General features: G+C 36.7%; 1 protein-coding gene across 22 annotated transcripts in view; it reads left to right on the forward strand.

Moving 5' to 3' along the window:
• Nucleotides 1-16,822, forward strand: part of AFDN (afadin, adherens junction formation factor) — a 115,668-nt gene that overhangs the window by 20,890 nt on the left and 77,956 nt on the right. For 14 of the 22 annotated variants that reach the window (XM_071430932.1, XM_071430899.1, XM_071430921.1 and 11 more), the window contains exons 2-4: nt 13,136-13,331; nt 14,853-14,968; nt 16,503-16,666. In XM_071430932.1, coding sequence (XP_071287033.1) covers nt 13,136-13,331; nt 14,853-14,968; nt 16,503-16,666 — 476 coding nt within the window. The remainder of the gene's footprint in view (nt 1-13,135; nt 13,332-14,852; nt 14,969-16,502; nt 16,667-16,822) is intronic. The other 8 variants (XM_071430951.1, XM_071431020.1, XM_071431061.1 and 5 more) reach the window with 1 other exon arrangement.

A 16,822-nucleotide genomic window follows, 5' to 3' on the forward strand; every position in this document is an offset into this window, starting at 1 on the left:
AAAATAATGCCACTTTGGTATTTGATACCTTTAGTTACTTCTAGTTGAAGCTGTAGAAAACTGTGTATATTTGTGCTTAGTGCTACTCATAGGTATGAGTTGCTATGTCCTCTAGTACTAAAACAAAAACATGGCTAAAGTTCTCCTCAGTTAAATGATTTAATAATTGAATTACAGTCTGATTTTATTTTAATAGCCTTTTTTAGGTCTATTATAGTGATTTTCAATACTGTATTACTTTCATAATGTTTTGTTTGTTCATCCTTAGGCAAGTGAAATTGATGTTTAGACAGGGATGATGAAATTCCTGCATTCCCACAGATAACCAATTTATTTCCACTGTGAAAGCCAGCCTCTGTCATACAGCCGATTGGTTGGATTTCTGGATCTGCAGAAACATTCCTTGACTCTGCAAACTACGCCTGTTGGTTTTATTTTGGGTGTCAACAGCTACCCAAGGGAAAAGTGTGTGGATGAGGTTTCATACTTTTAGCTGAAGCTGGTAAAATGGCTTTCTAGCTGCAAGAGAGTGCTCCCTTCACCCCTTCTTCAATTGAACAGGTTTGTTTGGGTTTTTTTAATCCCTCCTTTATGCTGGCATTCAGTTTTATGTGACTCCATGGTGAAGTTCTTAGGGAAGCTGGGAGACTAGGATTAGTTCTTGTTGGGCTTTTCTCTCTGAACTGGCTCATTAGAGTTCACCTAAATGCTTGTGTTGAAACAATTATAATGACACACAGCTGGAGTGGGGGTAGAAAGGGATAGGGAAAGCCTCTTCCTATGTAACTGTTAGTTGCCATTGGATTAGTTTAATGTCATATTTTCCCTTGCTGCCACAAGCGGGATTTACAGAGTAATTTTTTTCTTGAGATAGCCATCCAATAATCAACAGTTAGGGACTTTTTAGGGAATTTATTTCTAGGTCTATGTGACTAATACCTTCTGTGTTCTGTAATAATAATAATAATAATATGGAAGATGATACATAAAAGAAGAAAGTAGTCATATATAGAGATTTTCTTGTTAGATAAGCCTGTTTAGCGAGTAGGACCTTTCAGCCAATGAACTTGCTTCCAGTCTGGCAAAACAGATGCTGTTGAAGATTGGGAGCAAGTGTGGAACTCCATTGGGGAAAAGGAAGTTGGTGGTAATTGGAATGTAAAATCCTTCTTCAGTGAGAAGGGCGCCAGCTCAAGTACAAAACATTAAAGTGTATTGTTGTGTTGATAGCTACATGGTATCTTCTCTTTCAAATCTAAAAGTAAACAGAGCATTGAGGGAGTAAAATCAGAAGCAAGGTAATGTTTTTGGTTGTGCAGGTGCCTTAGGAATAAACCTTTTTATGTGCTGGGGAGTGCTTTGAGCTAGCTTTTGTGTTGGAATGGAGGATTTTGTAGTTTTCTTTTGACTGAGAACAGTCAAAAGAAAACATCACAAAACAGGGAGTACAAAACCACTGTCAGTATGAAGATATTGTATATGGTGTTTCTGCAGAGAAAGCCCTTTTTTAGCTGTCAGCAGTTGTTTTTAAATGCAACTAACTGAGGCCGAATGTCATTCACGAAGCACAGTGCTTGATGAAATTGTTGCCAAAGATTATACAACAGGTTTAAGTAGGATTTGCAGAGAGAAGGCTATCAACAGATGAATTTTACCAAACTATTAGAATTACTGTATAGATTTTTCACAAACTGTCTGTGGCCTTGGTAGTCCAACATGAAGATAACCAACATTAAGATAACTAATGACGTTAAAAAACTGCTTTGTAAGTGTTAAGAAATCACCTGATTCCTTTAAATATAACAATGAGGCTTCCTGGAGGAGTTTTTGAGTGACTGAATTAAAAAAAAAAAACCCAAACAAACAAAAACACAGCTCTTTTTGGGACATGCTCCTGTTTGGAAGCTGTAATGTCAACCTTGTATTTTCTTTTTAGTATTCAAGTTAATGCTTTCTAATGTTGAAAACTGTGTGGCAGTTTCATGTGTTAATTTGAAACGTGTTTGGTTGTATCTGTAGTGAATGAATATCTTTTTTTTCTGAATGTGTGGTAGAAGTAACCAGAAGGATGTCTTAGCTCTTGTATGTGTATGTTTACCCTAGACAAAGCTGCATATAAAAGCAGAGAGGTTGTGTGTCTTTGGCTATGACACAGATCATCTCAATAATTTCAATCATCAGAGCAGATTTTTAGTTTGGGGTTTTTTTCAGAACTGTTTTTGTAGCCATACTCCATAGCCTGAAGTATGGCTGATTTGCCCTTACAAAGCAAAGGGGAAGGTATTTCAGGTAGGGAAGAAAAACAGTAGTAGTTCAAAAAGAGATCCTTTGCCCCATTTCTCTAGAATTTGTTACAGTAAAGTTGTGTTTAGTGGTACATTTTGATGTTATAATATTACTTAAAACCTGATTGACTAACATAATTTATTTGGGAAATAACTTTTTGGAAATCTAGTCAGAGGTTGTATTTAAATCAGAATGTTGAGTTTTGAGGTTTGGGCTATTTTTATTTTTTTTTCATGCAGATTCCAGGCTGAAGTTTGTCTACTTCAGGAGAATCAGGTGCTTGTTTTTTCTGTTAGGCTTGTTAGCATTCCTACTTCAAACTCCTGACTAATTAGCCTGGTTGCCAAAGCTCCTCCATGCAGTGTATCAGATAGCACCAGCGTTTTTCTAGTTCAGACAGTGTGGCTGGATGTCTTAACCCTGTATGGTGCTGATTCCAGCTTATCCCACAGGAATGAGAAACCAGGGTAACACAATCAAGTTTATCATTACTGAGTAGAACTTGGCTCAAACTTTACTGGCTGTGTCAGCATAAATACATGGCATGACCCTTGTTGCATTATGTAAAATTGATTATGTTTTTATAGTTTCCTTTGATAGCCTCATCATTCTAAAGCCTGATACTAAAATAGTAAAAATGCAGTGCTAATTACAAGAAATTAATCCAGACAGTTGTTCATTTAAAGGATTGTTGGTGTCGGGGTTTTTTTGTTCTGCAGTGAGAGTTTATTTATATTATTTCCTATATAAATGTAGAGGTTATACTGAAAGCAAATAAATATGAATGTTTAATCAAGTGAATGTGAGGTGAAGTGGGCATAGTTTCTGAGCTGCTCTATGTATTTGCTGGTGACAGCTTATCAATGGGTACCAGCTTGTCAAATTTGTGTTTTATTTAGTCTGTTGGTTCTTTGATTGAATCTTCAGCCTATGTCAAGAGTGTGAAGTTGCCACTGTAAGAGGTCAGAAACAGACAAGAAATTTGATTTAGTTTGTACTAAGTAGTATATGTAGTTCTGGACGCTAGAGAATCTGTATGGGAGGGAAATGTTAAGAATAATTTTATTTGTGCCATCTATAATAAAACTGTGATCAGCTTTGGGAAGACAGCCACAAGAAACCAGGCTTCATGATTTTGATTGCTGGTGGAAATGTTTTTTCCTGTAGTGCAGCTTTCTGCTGTAAGTAGATTGACATTTCTGTTAGAAATATTGAGTTTTCACTCAAGAAGTATTTTTTTAGCTTTTAGTAGTTTCACTAAAACTTTGCAAACTACTTGTATTGTTATTTTTTATGGTTTTAAGACTGTTCCTAAGACATTCCTGTATTGGAGTTTTATTACAGAGGAAAAACTGTAATATTTTTAAGCTGTAGAGAAATTATCATGTAACTCTGGAATCTAACAGTTTGTATGCCTGTTATAGAAATAGCCTTAAGATTACAGAATTCTAAATTTTACTTTGTGACTGTAGAAAATTAATTTATCTAAATGCCATGTGATTGTGGACTAAGTCTTTAAAATATTTGAGAGATTTGCCATTCCTGTATCAAACTACAGTTCCCACTTAGCTCATCAGGACTGCCAGTCTCTGCTAGGCTGCTGCATTTCTGCTGCCTTCTTTGGTCTGGTGCTTATCTGACCTGTGTCAGGACTTCACAGCCGAGCCAGCGTAGCCTGAGACAAAAAGCAGTAAGAGGCCCCTGGTTTATCGTGCTGGAGGCAGGTACGTGCTGATGCTGGTGCAGAAGTGGGAATGAAGTGTCCAGCTCGGCAGAGGTTACTGTTTCATGGTTCCTTCAAACTGACACAAGGTGCAAGCAGGAGAGTTTCCCCCAGCTGCTGGCTCTGACAATTTCCTCCACACTGAATGAAGGGAAGGGAAATATCTTCCGAGTTAACCTGATTCATGTTGCTGTACAGCTGCAGGATGCTGGTGCCTGGCATAAGAGAGAGGAGATGGGAATGAGTGTGTCAGTATGAGGAAGTGCTTTCTGCAGCACTAGAGTTTCTCTTGCTGACTGTGTGTCTGCACTTTTAATGTTAAAGTGAGTAAGGGCAGTCTTTTTTGTGGCCTGATTGATGTCTGAAGATGTTTTAAATACAGGGATTGCAGCTCTGCAAGTAGCAATGACAGTGAAAAATCAGACTTCTAGTGCCTGAACTTTCATTCTCACCCTTCAATTTTCCTGTTGTATTTTGGTTTGAGGTGGATGTAATAACCTGTTTCTTTTCCTCTAAATGGAACTGTTCAAAAGGAACAGTTTTTAACACAGTAAATAGTACGGAGAACTCTGATTTGTTTCAGTGGGTTTTTAAGATGCATCTGAAAAATATTACAGGGGATTGTCTGTACTTTTAATTCTTCTCTAAGTTTTCTGGTGTTGCTCCTTAGCAATTGTCTTAGTTGCACAACAGTGACAGGTTGTAAATAAATAGTAGAAAGGTAAGCAATATTTTATTGAGGCCCATTGCTATTTGTTATTTCTTGTCTTTTAAATATGTCATGTTAATTCAAAAGAGGCTTTGTTTGGTTTTGATTTGCTTTTTACCTGGTTTCAGGTATGACTGAGCTCTGCCTGTACCTCTCTCCTGTTGTTGGAGACCTTCAGGGTATTTTGATACACCAGATGTACATCAATCACTTTTCTGTTTCCTTAATGTCACATCACCGCCTTCAAACAATTTTCCTAATCATAATAATAACAACAACTTTCTTAACAAGCTTTTGTTGGGTATATTTTTTTTCACAGTATGTGTTGACAGTTGCTTCAAGGCCCTCAGTATAAGGGTATTGGGAGAGTCTCTATATGATACCAGCATTGATATAGTTTGTAACTGGTGGTATGTTTTAACTTGGGGATATGATTTAATCTACTGTAGCTTTATTTTTATTTTGAATGTAATCAGGCTGATGAATGATTAAATAGTTACCAAGCTGTTGGTAGTGCTTATTGTTGAAAACATTTTTTGTTTGATTTCTTCAGTTGGCTGCAGGTTTCATTTTGTACAAAGAACAGATATGGGTGTGCTCTGGTTGATTGTGTAAATGCTTCCACCGCAGCTTAACAAAGCACACCCTGCAGGGGGCAGGCAGCAGCTGTGTTGCAAGTGCTGTGCTGATTTTGCTGATCAGTACTGTTGGTTTGAAAATTAAGGATTGGAAGGTAATGTCTGTTGTGCTTTTGAGGAGTGCCCTTGGAAATTTTTTTTTTTAAATTTTTAATGAAAAGCTGCTTTTTGACTCATAAATCTTATGTGAAGACAGTTCATGTTGCTTGTCTAATAATATCTTTTGTAAAAGGTTATGAAAACTTTGGTGTATTCAGAATGAAGTAGGGTTGATGGCACCACAGAATGTGGCTCTGGTAAAAGACTACTCTGAAAACAACTTGTTTCATTTTATTTTTAAGTCAGTAGGAGCCGCTTCATCTACCTGATGTAGATAGGTCTTTTTTGAAACTTAATTTTTTGATCTGTGAGATGTAAGTTAGCAGGAAAGTATTGAAGATTACAATAGTGTTTGTTTAATCCCAAGAGTTTTTGTGTTAATTAGTCTTGCTGTTGGGGACAGATAAGCAGCAGGAAGCAGGGACAATGCATATAAAGTATACAGTAAAATATCTACATCTGTGATAATTCAGGGCTCATATGGGCATTAAAGCTGCATTTATGAAAGTTATTCCTTTTTTACTGGATGTGATAATTATAGACTTGAATTTTGGCCTTAGTTTAAGATTTTGTGTACTGTTTGTCATACAGTGCAGTGGCTTTTGCATTGACTTCATTGCATTACATTTATATTGTGAAGGTGTTTGTTTGTAGTATCTCTTATCTTTTGGTTTTGAGGTTTTGTTTCAAAATGTAGTGGGGTTGGTTCATAAGATGCAATTTTCCTCAGGAAAATAAAGAGGAGGTTTCACTTAGTTATGATTTTCGTGTTGTGGGTTATTGGTAATTCTCACTGACAGAAAAGGTCAGCTGTTGGTCCTGCTTCTGTGAACATTGCAGTGTCTAAAGTGTGGCAGAATGAGTCATTCTGTAGTGGAAAGTCTTTGTTGATCCAGGTGTCAGAGGTTTGGAAGAGGAAGTAAAGCTGATGAAAATTATTTTTTTATAGGAGCTGTTTTTTCATCTGTATTGTCCTTCCTTTCTCCTGTTAGATTAAAGGTAGTCTTTTACCATGAAGCTGCAGTTTTTGAAGTTAACTCAAAAACTGTAGCTTAGCAAGAACACGGTGTTTCTTTTCTACATGGGAAACAGTTTATAACAGTTACCAGGATTAAAAAAAAAACCAAACAACTATTTGAAATTCCTTTTTAATAGCATTGTCGGTCCTCAAGTTTCAAGTTGAGTCATTATTGGAATTGAGTGCTAGAATTGGAAATGAGTGCTAGAAACCTCACCCTCATGTAATTTCACAGTGCTTATTGCCTTACTGATTTAAATGGGTTTTAAAATATCATAGATTTTTTTTTAAATATTCTTGTACTCATTAGAATTCCACAGATTTGTTGCGTACTTATGGCTTTTGGAGAGGCAAAGGAAGCAGTTCCATTTTACTGTGTAGACTGACAACAGGTCAGATACAAAGGCATTATATGAATGTTTCAGAATATTCTGCAGTGATAATACTGTTGCTATGCTGACCTGTTATATTCATATTGTGACCCGAATTCATTTGAAAGCAACGTGTATGTGCTTTAATTCTACTTTTTGCACTGTGGATTTGTTTTATTGTTATTTATATTCTATTAGCAAAACTCCTGAGCAGCAAGCACATGTACCTGAATAGTAATCGCAGCTTAGCTCTCTGTAGATTTTTGCTTGCAGAATTTGAATGGGGCACGAAGAAAGATGTGATGTTCTTAGTGCTGGATTTCGGTATTTTCTAGATGCAGTCATGCAGAATGTGCTTGCAAGGCAAACAGTGTTATCAATGCAGCTGAAAGAGATCAAAGCCTCTTGGAGGGGGTGCAGATGAGGATTTCTGAAGGGAAACTTGTATATTCTCTGCTGCTCCAGAGACTGAATAGTTTACAGAATGGGTAGTGTGTAAGACTCTTTAAGTATTGAAGTATGTAGTGTTTTGTGATGCATACAGGTGGGATAGGAGTTTTAACAGCCCATAGGTATTCTTTGCTGGCTTGTGGGAGCAGTAGTTTGATCTCATTCATTGCTGTGCCCTACATATTGTGATAAATACTCTCATTATCTCTGACACGTTAAAGCAGGGGTTTCCTTTGTCATGTGAGCATGGCTGTAGATTATGGCTCTGGATATTACTGTTTTGTTTGCAGAAGCTTCTCAGATTCTTCAGGAAGTCCAGGTTTCCCTGCTGCAAGTCCCATTGTGTCACATTGTAGGCTTTTTCTGAGCTTCATGTACAGTGCAGTCTTTTTATCTCTTTCTACTTGTTTTCTATATTCCTTCTTGACTACTATATTCTTGTGTAAAAAGCGTGGGATGATTGGCAGAAAGAGAGGTTTGGACGTGATGTTTTTTTTGCGGGGATTTTCTTTGTTTTGGATTGCCAAAGTATTGAACACCTTTGCCTTCCATAATTATTAACACTTCTCACATGTATATATAACCACTCTTGGTAATTGGAGAGAGGTGCTTGAGATGCTCTTCCCTCCATCTTTTACTTACTCGCATTTCTCTGTAGCATAACTTCAGATGAGTGATCTTGATTATTACTTGGTAAAGTAATAATGCTTTATTGCTTTAAAGCAGAAATCCACCCTTGACAGTAAGTAACTGGGAACTAGATTTAAAGATCAAACTGTTTTGAGAAACCAGAGTCACTTTTGTGAAGCCTCATGGAAAAAATTGGAGGGAATTTATGTGATAACTTATGCCTCACATCTTCAGTTTTAAGTGTGATTTGGATGCTCTGTGTGACTAACTTCATTATGTATTGAAGTTTGTTTGCTTCCTGCTTTCATAGTGCTCCTTTTCATTTAATGATGGTCTGAGGTCCTCAAGGAGAATGTCAGAGGAGAGTGATAGCACTGAGAAGGCAGAAGTTTTCTAAGAATGTTTAATGGAAGCTTTTCACAAGATTTTGTAGAATTTTGAAGTAGTTTCACTTTATGAAAGTGTTTCAGGTGTTTCATTCTGATGCTTTTATGTGTTTGTATTTTTGTTTTCTGAAGATACACTTTTGGAACATTTGTTCCATTGGTTTTGAAGCAGTTACTGCCTGTCATTGACTGTATGCAAAAAGTCATAACTAGGTATTTGAAATGCTTCTATGAACTCTTTCCTTTGTGCCTAATGAAGAGGAGGCGCAGCTTACTTCTGTTTGTAAAACAGGGAAACAATGGTTAACTGGCAACTATTATGTAAGTTGAAACCTTTTGAGTAGGATATGTTTTTGGAAACTACCATAACTTCATTTGATACTAATGAAAAGGAATAATTATGCTTTGTATTTGAGGAAAGTTGCCTTTATTATTTGAAAAGCCTAAAAAGCTGACTTTCTCTGTATGATCTTCAAAATATGTTTCGCAGTCTAGATGATCAGAATTAAAATTTTGTGAAAATTGACTGTACTTGTGTGGCTGAAGACTGGTCTGTATCCTTGCATTCCTACATGATCCATGAACTTGTACTACAGATACATAAAATACCACATGCAATCGATAATAAATTGCTTAACTTGCTTATCATGCATATAAACTCCTGAGAGGAATTTAGGAGTGTTTATACAATTAAGTAATCAGTCACTCTTGAAATCCAGAAAACATTTTCATTTCTTTTTGATAAATGACAGTTCTTATCTTTGGAGAAAGATAGATAGTTTCAAGAAATTTGTAAGTGTTTTGGGGAGATTCCTTCGCTTACAAGAATATATCAGGGAATAATAGATACAAAAGTATCTGCCTGGTTTAGGACAAGCAATTTTTGTTCTTCAGCCTCTTTTCCTGACACGAGTTCATATGATAAACTGCAGTGAATGTGCCTAGCATTCTTGACAGAGAAATTCAGTTGTGAATGAGTTTGAGGATGAAACACAAAACTCTGAAAAATAAACACTTTAATGCAGAGTTAGAGTGGAGAGTGGAAATTTAAGTGCAGTGCCTGCCTTGTTGTCTGAGTGTGAGTGGTGGCATCTGTTTCTGTGCAGATGGGATTTATCTGCTAAGCATGTGGCTGCAAAGTTAAATGTGGCTTGAACTGCAGCTATACACACACACAAACATGATATCAAAAAAATAATGAAGACTTGAAGAGGTTTTTTTGGTTTTTTTGGTCTCCTATTTCCTGATTTTTTTGAAATGTGAAACCAATTACTTAAATCTGTAATAGTCCGAGCAATGCCCCAAGGTACAGTTTGGAATGTAATGGAAATTAAACATTAAAAGGACTTTTATATGGAGAAGTGATAGAAGATTGTGATGCTGTTGTGCAGTCTTTTTTTTTTTAACAGAAAACTTTGGAAAAAGTAGAGGGGAGGGGACGAGGACATGGTTTGTGGGGACACAGCTTGAGAAGCTGCTGTAGAAGAGATTGGGGGGGTAATGGACAGTCAGTGGTCACTGCATTCCGTTGTTTTTATATCCAGGTTGTCAAATGCCAATATTAGAAAAACACATTACTTCATTTTGGAAAATGAAAACAAAACTTGCTTATGCAGACATTGTATCTTGAGAATTCAGAATACACTTTTGTCTCATCTGCTTTGTTAGTACCTGGAAGTAGAAATAAGTTGTAACTTGCAATATTATTGATATTACTAATATTAACAACAACAACAACAACAACAAACAACATGGTAGTTTAGAAAGCTTCCTGGATTCGTTTTTACATCTTTTGCTCTTCAATCTGTACTGTGTTGTTAAAAAATCTGCAGATTGAAAGCATGGCTACTTGGCAGTAGAATGTGTCCTCAGTAAAATAATCTGATCTCCCTAAAAAAAACCCAAAAAAAACCAACCAAACAAACAAACAAAAAAAAAAAAAAAAAAAAAAAACTTTGAAAAAAAGCTACTTGAATCTTATCTCATTATGTACTCACATGGTACATACTGCATGGAAAAGATTAGGAATATGCTCATTTTTCTCTTTTAAAATTCTTGCTTCAGCAGTGCCTTGAGATGGTGGTGGGGTGAGATGGGGTCTCATTTAGAACATTTATTTCCCTTGTATAAAGGGAAATAAATGTTCTAAATGAGACACGATTGTGCTTCATGATACTTCTGCAGAAGGCTTATGTTGTTGTCTTTTACTTAAAATCGATTATAAAAATACTGTGGCTGTTTTGTGAAGCATCACGGTTAAGGAGTAGTAGCAGGAGAGGCAACCATTTAAACCAAATCTTTACAAAAGTGTGCATGGAACGTGGCTTGGAATATTACCTGTGAGAATGCTCTGCTTTCTAGAGATCATGACATGCTTAGATTCATTCTTCTTGCAAAAAGTACAGAGTTTTCCAAGCCAGTTGGAGATGCAGCATGGCAGCCCTTGGAAGGTAAAGCTAAAAGGGGCAAGTAAGTAGCCAAGTGCCTATTCCTGCTGAGAGTTAAAGATGCTGTGCTGGAGGTACAGACCAAAAGCATGCCAGCTATTGAGGGAAGTGTGAAAGGAAGCTGGCATGACTGAACATCAGGCAAAGATAGTTACTAGAAAGCTGAAGTAGTATCCAAATGAGGGAAAAACCTGAAGTAGTATCCAAATGAGGAAAATTGTAAGGATGTAAAATCTGATAAGAATATAAAAGCATGAGATAAAAAAAAATATAAAAAATTGAGGAATGCTTTCAAGTCAGCATTTGTTAAGAGAGTAAAAGGCAGGAAAGCAAGTTACTAGAACTAGAGAATCTTTATCCAATAACTGAAGGAAGTGAGAGATGAAGTAATTTTCTAAGTGGTCTGTAATGGTTCTGTTAGGTGGACACCTTCAGGTCGTTGGAGGCAAATGCACTGTGAAACCAGTATTACAGAGGGCGTTCACTGGTGATGTTCTGTGTGAGAAGAAACTGCATAAACTTACAGAATTCATGGACGCGTGGTGTCTGTTATAATATCCTGTGGAAAGGTCAACAGGACTTAGGAAGTTGTGCTTCAGACCTTTTGGAACTCATTGAAGGAGTTACCAAAAGCACATGTAAGGGAAGCTCCAATTCACTATGATAGGTAGGATTTCCAGGAGTCATTTAGTAGCCTTCTTCATGAGAGGGGTAAGTCCTTGTATGGATAATTAGTTAATGATTTGAAATATATAATTAAAGACAAGAAATGAAGTAGTCAGGATACTTCTGAGAGGTGAGTAGTAGCTGTTAGAAAAATGTTCACAGCTGAAGAATTATACCCATGGTTGTATAAACTGTAGTTAAGTTCAGAGTGTATGTAGAGGTGGGAGTTAGCTGGAGTGAGGAATGTGGAAACTGTAACTTGCAGGAAGGAACACTGTATTGCTAAGTACAATACATAGTTCTGTGGGAACAGCAGTGCAGGCTCAGGAAGATTAATTCTGTAAATTGCTCAGATAACAACAGAGAATAAAACACAATTTGCCATTGTTTTGGTCCATAGTGCATTTCATTGGACTGCTGTGTTGGTGTAGGCTTGGGAATATCCTGAGAAGAACAGTTCTTATTTCTGCATGTATCTAGGTGACACAGATGTTTGTCTAAGTGTAGGTTATTTGACTTCTTAATTCCTTTTTAAATAGTCTTATTTTTTCATTTCTTTTTGCAAAGGTCTTCTGAATGATAGAGTAGCTTCAGTAAATATCTTGATTCTTTGCTGTTCAAAGAAGCATTGTAATGCGTGTCCTGTGATCAGATGTAGTACTGGAAAGGGCTGTGCCTAGCATAAAATCTATCACTGTGCACAACACCTAAGGATTTGCCTATTTCAAAGCCTCTGGAGAGTGAAGACAGGAGCAGTGATTATTAAACTGTAGAGTAAACTTGACAAAGTCAACTGGAGACTTGAATATCCTTGATTTCCCTTGAGTGCAGGGCCCCGTGATTGCTGGGATTTATGCAAGGGGCAAAAATTGGCCAGGTGGAGACCACTGGGGAACTAAAATTTGAACTTGGAATTGTTGTTCAGACTGGTAGTGGAGTAGCATAAGCAGACAGTATCCTCCTGAAGTTTGGTGTGCTGCAGTAGAGCCACAGGCTCCAGTGGCAAAGGAAATCGCTTGAGGATGTGAAATTACAATAGTTTGAACAAATTGCCTTTGCAGTTGTAGTGTAGCCACCTGGCTGACAGCTGCAGTCCCTTTCTTCACCTCATGTTGGTGCTGAAGCTTTTTTCCCTCACAGAGGGCTTAGGGAGCTGTACCAAAGACCAACCTTTCTTAAAATAAAAAGTACAAGCAAGTCAAATGGTTTAGCTTCCTTAAAAGGCTGCTTCTGGGACAAACAGATGTCACCATGAGACAGGAGTGCATGAAGGGGTGAAAACAGGAGAGAAAAGATGATCCTGTGAGTTCTGTGACAGCAAGCTGTTCTCATCAGGACATGCTGCTGTTCCTTGAGCATGCACTTTTACGGACTTGGGCTGCAGGGGCCTGTTCTCAGTTAGTCTTCAAGATGTCTCTAGGTTTTAGAAAAGAGGTTTTATTAATTCTCATGAATATAGCTGTAAATTTGAATACTTAAAAGATTCAAGTTCAGTATTTTCAATAATAGATAGTCCTTAATTTCTTTTTGCAGGATAGCTTTTCAAGTTTATAGTTTCCTGGTTTTTAATTCTACTATTATGAAAATTTTGAAAACCGATGTAATATTTGGAGGTCTGATATTTTCATAATAAATTTGTAACAAATAATAAAAGAACTCTGAACATTATAATCTTAGCCAGCACTCAGATTTGTATTTTTATTTCTTTACAGGATCTTGAGTTTCATGGAGTAATGAGATTCTACTTTCAAGACAAAGCAGCTGGAAATTTTGCAACAAAATGTATCCGTGTCTCTAGTACTGCCACAACTCAAGATGTCATAGAAACTCTTGCAGAGAAGTTTCGACCAGACATGCGAATGTTGTCATCCCCTAAGTACTCACTTTATGAAGTGCATGTCAGTGGAGGTTTGTATTATTCATTAAGTCCTTCCTGCATCCTCACCACCATCATATCTACTCCCAGCCAAAGTATCTTTATATTCGCCCTCAGTTTCTAAACCATATGAGACTACTTGGGTTTTTTATTCTTAAATATGTTGCTATTAATTGTTTTTTGGGGAGTGGTTTTCAAAACTTAATTATACATACTAAGCCTGCAGTTAATGTAGGATTTGATTATGATCTGTAAAATGCTGTGATTGACATCCTGTTAGTTTGTTGACATTTGTTGAGAGAGTTGCTGTTTTTAGGATTAGTAGGTAAAGACTAAGTTTATAAAGGCAGACTAGGATTGTTAAATTGACCAGTTGAGAGTACACCTTCTGTTCTTTGACATTGTGGGCCTGTAATGGTAGCCTTGTAACTCATGTTCTTCTACTGCTGAACTGGGGGAAGTTCAGCTTAATATTGTTTGAAGCCACTGTGTTTCTTAAACAGATCCTCTGATGTTACCTGTGGAGAACTTGGATATCTAAATAGTCTTTGGTACTGCTAAAATTTGTCTGTTTCAGATCAGAAGGTAATAGTGTGTGTGGTGGTGGTGGTGGCGACAGATGAAGGAGAAACTATCTTTTGGTTGTGTTTTTTATTTTTGTGCTTCAGAAGTATACACAAGTGCTTGAACAACCTTAAATACTGCATTTGAACGACTGAAAATAATTTTTTTTTTCTGCCTTAGATTTCTTTAAAAGTCTCTTAGTACCTATAGTCAAAATGAAATTGTTTTCTTTGCAGAACAAGTTCCTGATTTTTAAAAGATGATTGAGGCATACAAGGTCAATAGGAGTGTTTCTTACTGAACAAAATTAACCACAAAGACATCGTTGTTTTCCTGGGCATATGTACTGTCTCCTCCTTTTCAAAGGGAAAATCAAATGGCAAGACTTGCTTAAGTTTTTTAACCACTCTGTCAGTTGTTTTTCCATATACTTAAAATAGATGTAATACTCTAAATGAAATTTTGTCTTGGATCTGAATAATGTCGTGGGGGCTTTTGATTTGTTTTATTGTTTAAATTTTGTAATCTTGTTTATTTTTGTGCAGTCTTTTTAGGATAGTATTTCTCGGGCTGCAACCAGACTGTGGTCTACTTTAAAAAGTAAATTTAAAATAAGAAAAATGAGTATTTACAAGGCTCAGGATGTTACAAAATGCTAAACATTTCAACTCTAAATCTAACTTCTCCTCCAGAGTGGTAATGTTGTGTTCCAAGACTTAGTTCTGACAAAGGAGTTATGTGTGACTACTTTATGGGGACATTTAGCTTATGTCGGTAGATGGAACAGTTGGGCTTGTTGCTGGAAAGGAGACATGTAATTAATTCTACATTCCCAGGCTTGCTTTCTGTCCCTGTACTTAAGAGGGAAACATCAACTGATGTGTTCTGTTAAGCAAACCTTTTAGTTTTATTAAAAGTTTAACTTACTTCAAACTATCTTTGCTCTTGAGATACCAAGTAATTGTTTCTGCTTTTCATTTTTTTTGAAGAAGAAAGAAGATTAGATGTGGATGAGAAGCCTCTTGTTGTACAGTTAAACTGGAACAAAGATGATCGCGAGGGAAGGTTTGTCCTCAAGAATGAAAATGATACACTTCCTCCAAAGGTGGGTCTCTACAGAGCATGCTAGTGCTAACAGCACTTTTGAAATCTCTGGGGTTTGCTTATATAGGAAAACATAACTTTCACTTTTCTAATTCCTGAAAACAACTGCTGCTCATGACCTTCAATATCTGGAGCAAGTATTTTTAAATACTTGAAGTGCATCTTTGCAACACAGCTCTTTTGTTATCTTTAGATGGCTGGTGATGCTGTGATCCATGTAGCTGTCTGTAGTACTGGAGCATGCTAAGAGAACTTAGAGCTTGCTTTGTTCTATTATGATGCCTTGAAAAATACCTCAAATAGTATATGGTGCCACATACCAGGAGGTAATCCTGTCTCTTGCAAAGCTTTTAAAAGGGAATGGCAGGGGGAGTTAAAGAGCTAAAAATTATTACCTCCTTAGGTAACATTCTGTTTCTTGAAAAAAATGATGGAAGACTTTTTGCTTTTGTGCAGGGTTTTTTGATTTGGTTTGGTTTTGCTTTTTTGGTTTTTGATTATTTTTTTCTCTTACAAATGCAAAATGAATGAGCTGCCGACATCAGCTGTACAAAAATTTGCTTTAATATTAGCAATTTAAACATTAAATTAGATTAGACTTTGGCTCCTGAAGTCATATAATCATATATATTATATGTAGCTTGTTTGCCTATAGCTATGGAAAACATGCTATTCAGTGTGGGCTATCTTAAGGCAAGTTTTTGATCTTGTGCTTAGCACTAAATTTCCTTTGCTTTTGGAACTGGAGCTTGTTAATTTTAGAAGTGCTTTGGGTATAGAGATGTGAGCTTGTACTGGGCATTTGACTACAGGATACATCCATGTTACAGGGCGGAAGGGAAACTTAATGATGCCTTGCACTATGTGTACCAACCCTGCTATTCCTATTAATTGAATTAAGTGATTTGCAATTTTCCTTCTCTATGTTCTTTGCTTCCTGATAGAAATGAGAAAATCTGCATCTTCTTTCTCTCATGCTCTGTAATCTTTACAGAAGGCAAATGAGCCTAGGATTATAGGTATCTTGTGTATGCAAGGAGCAGGAATTGAAGAAGACAATGCTGGAATGACAACTTGGAAAAATATACCACTGGGCAAAAGTCTCCTGTAATGTTTTTCCGTCTGCAGTTTATTCTTATCTGGTGCTCCAACACAGTTGCCTTGAAAGCAGATTAAGCACAGCACTGTTACAGAGTATTTTTACTCAGAAGCAAAAATTTCTTTTGCAGCTTCAGTTAATCTTTTGAGGCCAAGTAGATAGCAGGCATTATTTAAGTAAAAATCTGCAGTTTATTCACTTGGTTGGGTACAATTAGTTCATACCTTCTTGGGAACATGACATTACATTTGCCTTCTCTGTGTTTCCCTTGAGAGCATTAGTCCCATCGCTGTGTAATGGAGTGTTGTTGCCTGGAGTGTTGGCTTTGGGTCAATGATACTGTATCTTAAACAGGTTCATCTGCAAAGTTAAAACCAATGCTAACTTTTCTTTGGATTGAAATTGATGGAAGCTGTTTTAAACTCATTTATTTCAGAAAGCTCAGAGTAATGGGCCTGAAAAACAAGAAAAAGAGGGAGTAATTCAGAATTTCAAGCGAACTCTCTCAAAAAAAGAAAAAAAGGAAAAAAAGAGGCGTGAAAAAGAGGCATTGCGACAAGCGTCAGATAAAGATGATAGACTTCTTCATGGGGATGATATGTAAGTGGCTTTAACTTATTTTTTAAAACTTAAATGATAGTTGTTTTTAAGTGCATTTGCAAAAGAAAAAGTGTGACTTGCAAACATATGCTAACTCAGCTTTCCCATGCTTTGCAGTATTGGAAATCATAATAAAGTTAGGAGTATGTAAAGTTT

This window comes from Agelaius tricolor, unplaced genomic scaffold (genome assembly GCF_023055355.1).
Source record: "Agelaius tricolor isolate 1412-34295 unplaced genomic scaffold, bAgeTri1.0.p SCAF_1, whole genome shotgun sequence".
NCBI classification, from domain to species: domain Eukaryota; kingdom Metazoa; phylum Chordata; class Aves; order Passeriformes; family Icteridae; genus Agelaius; species Agelaius tricolor.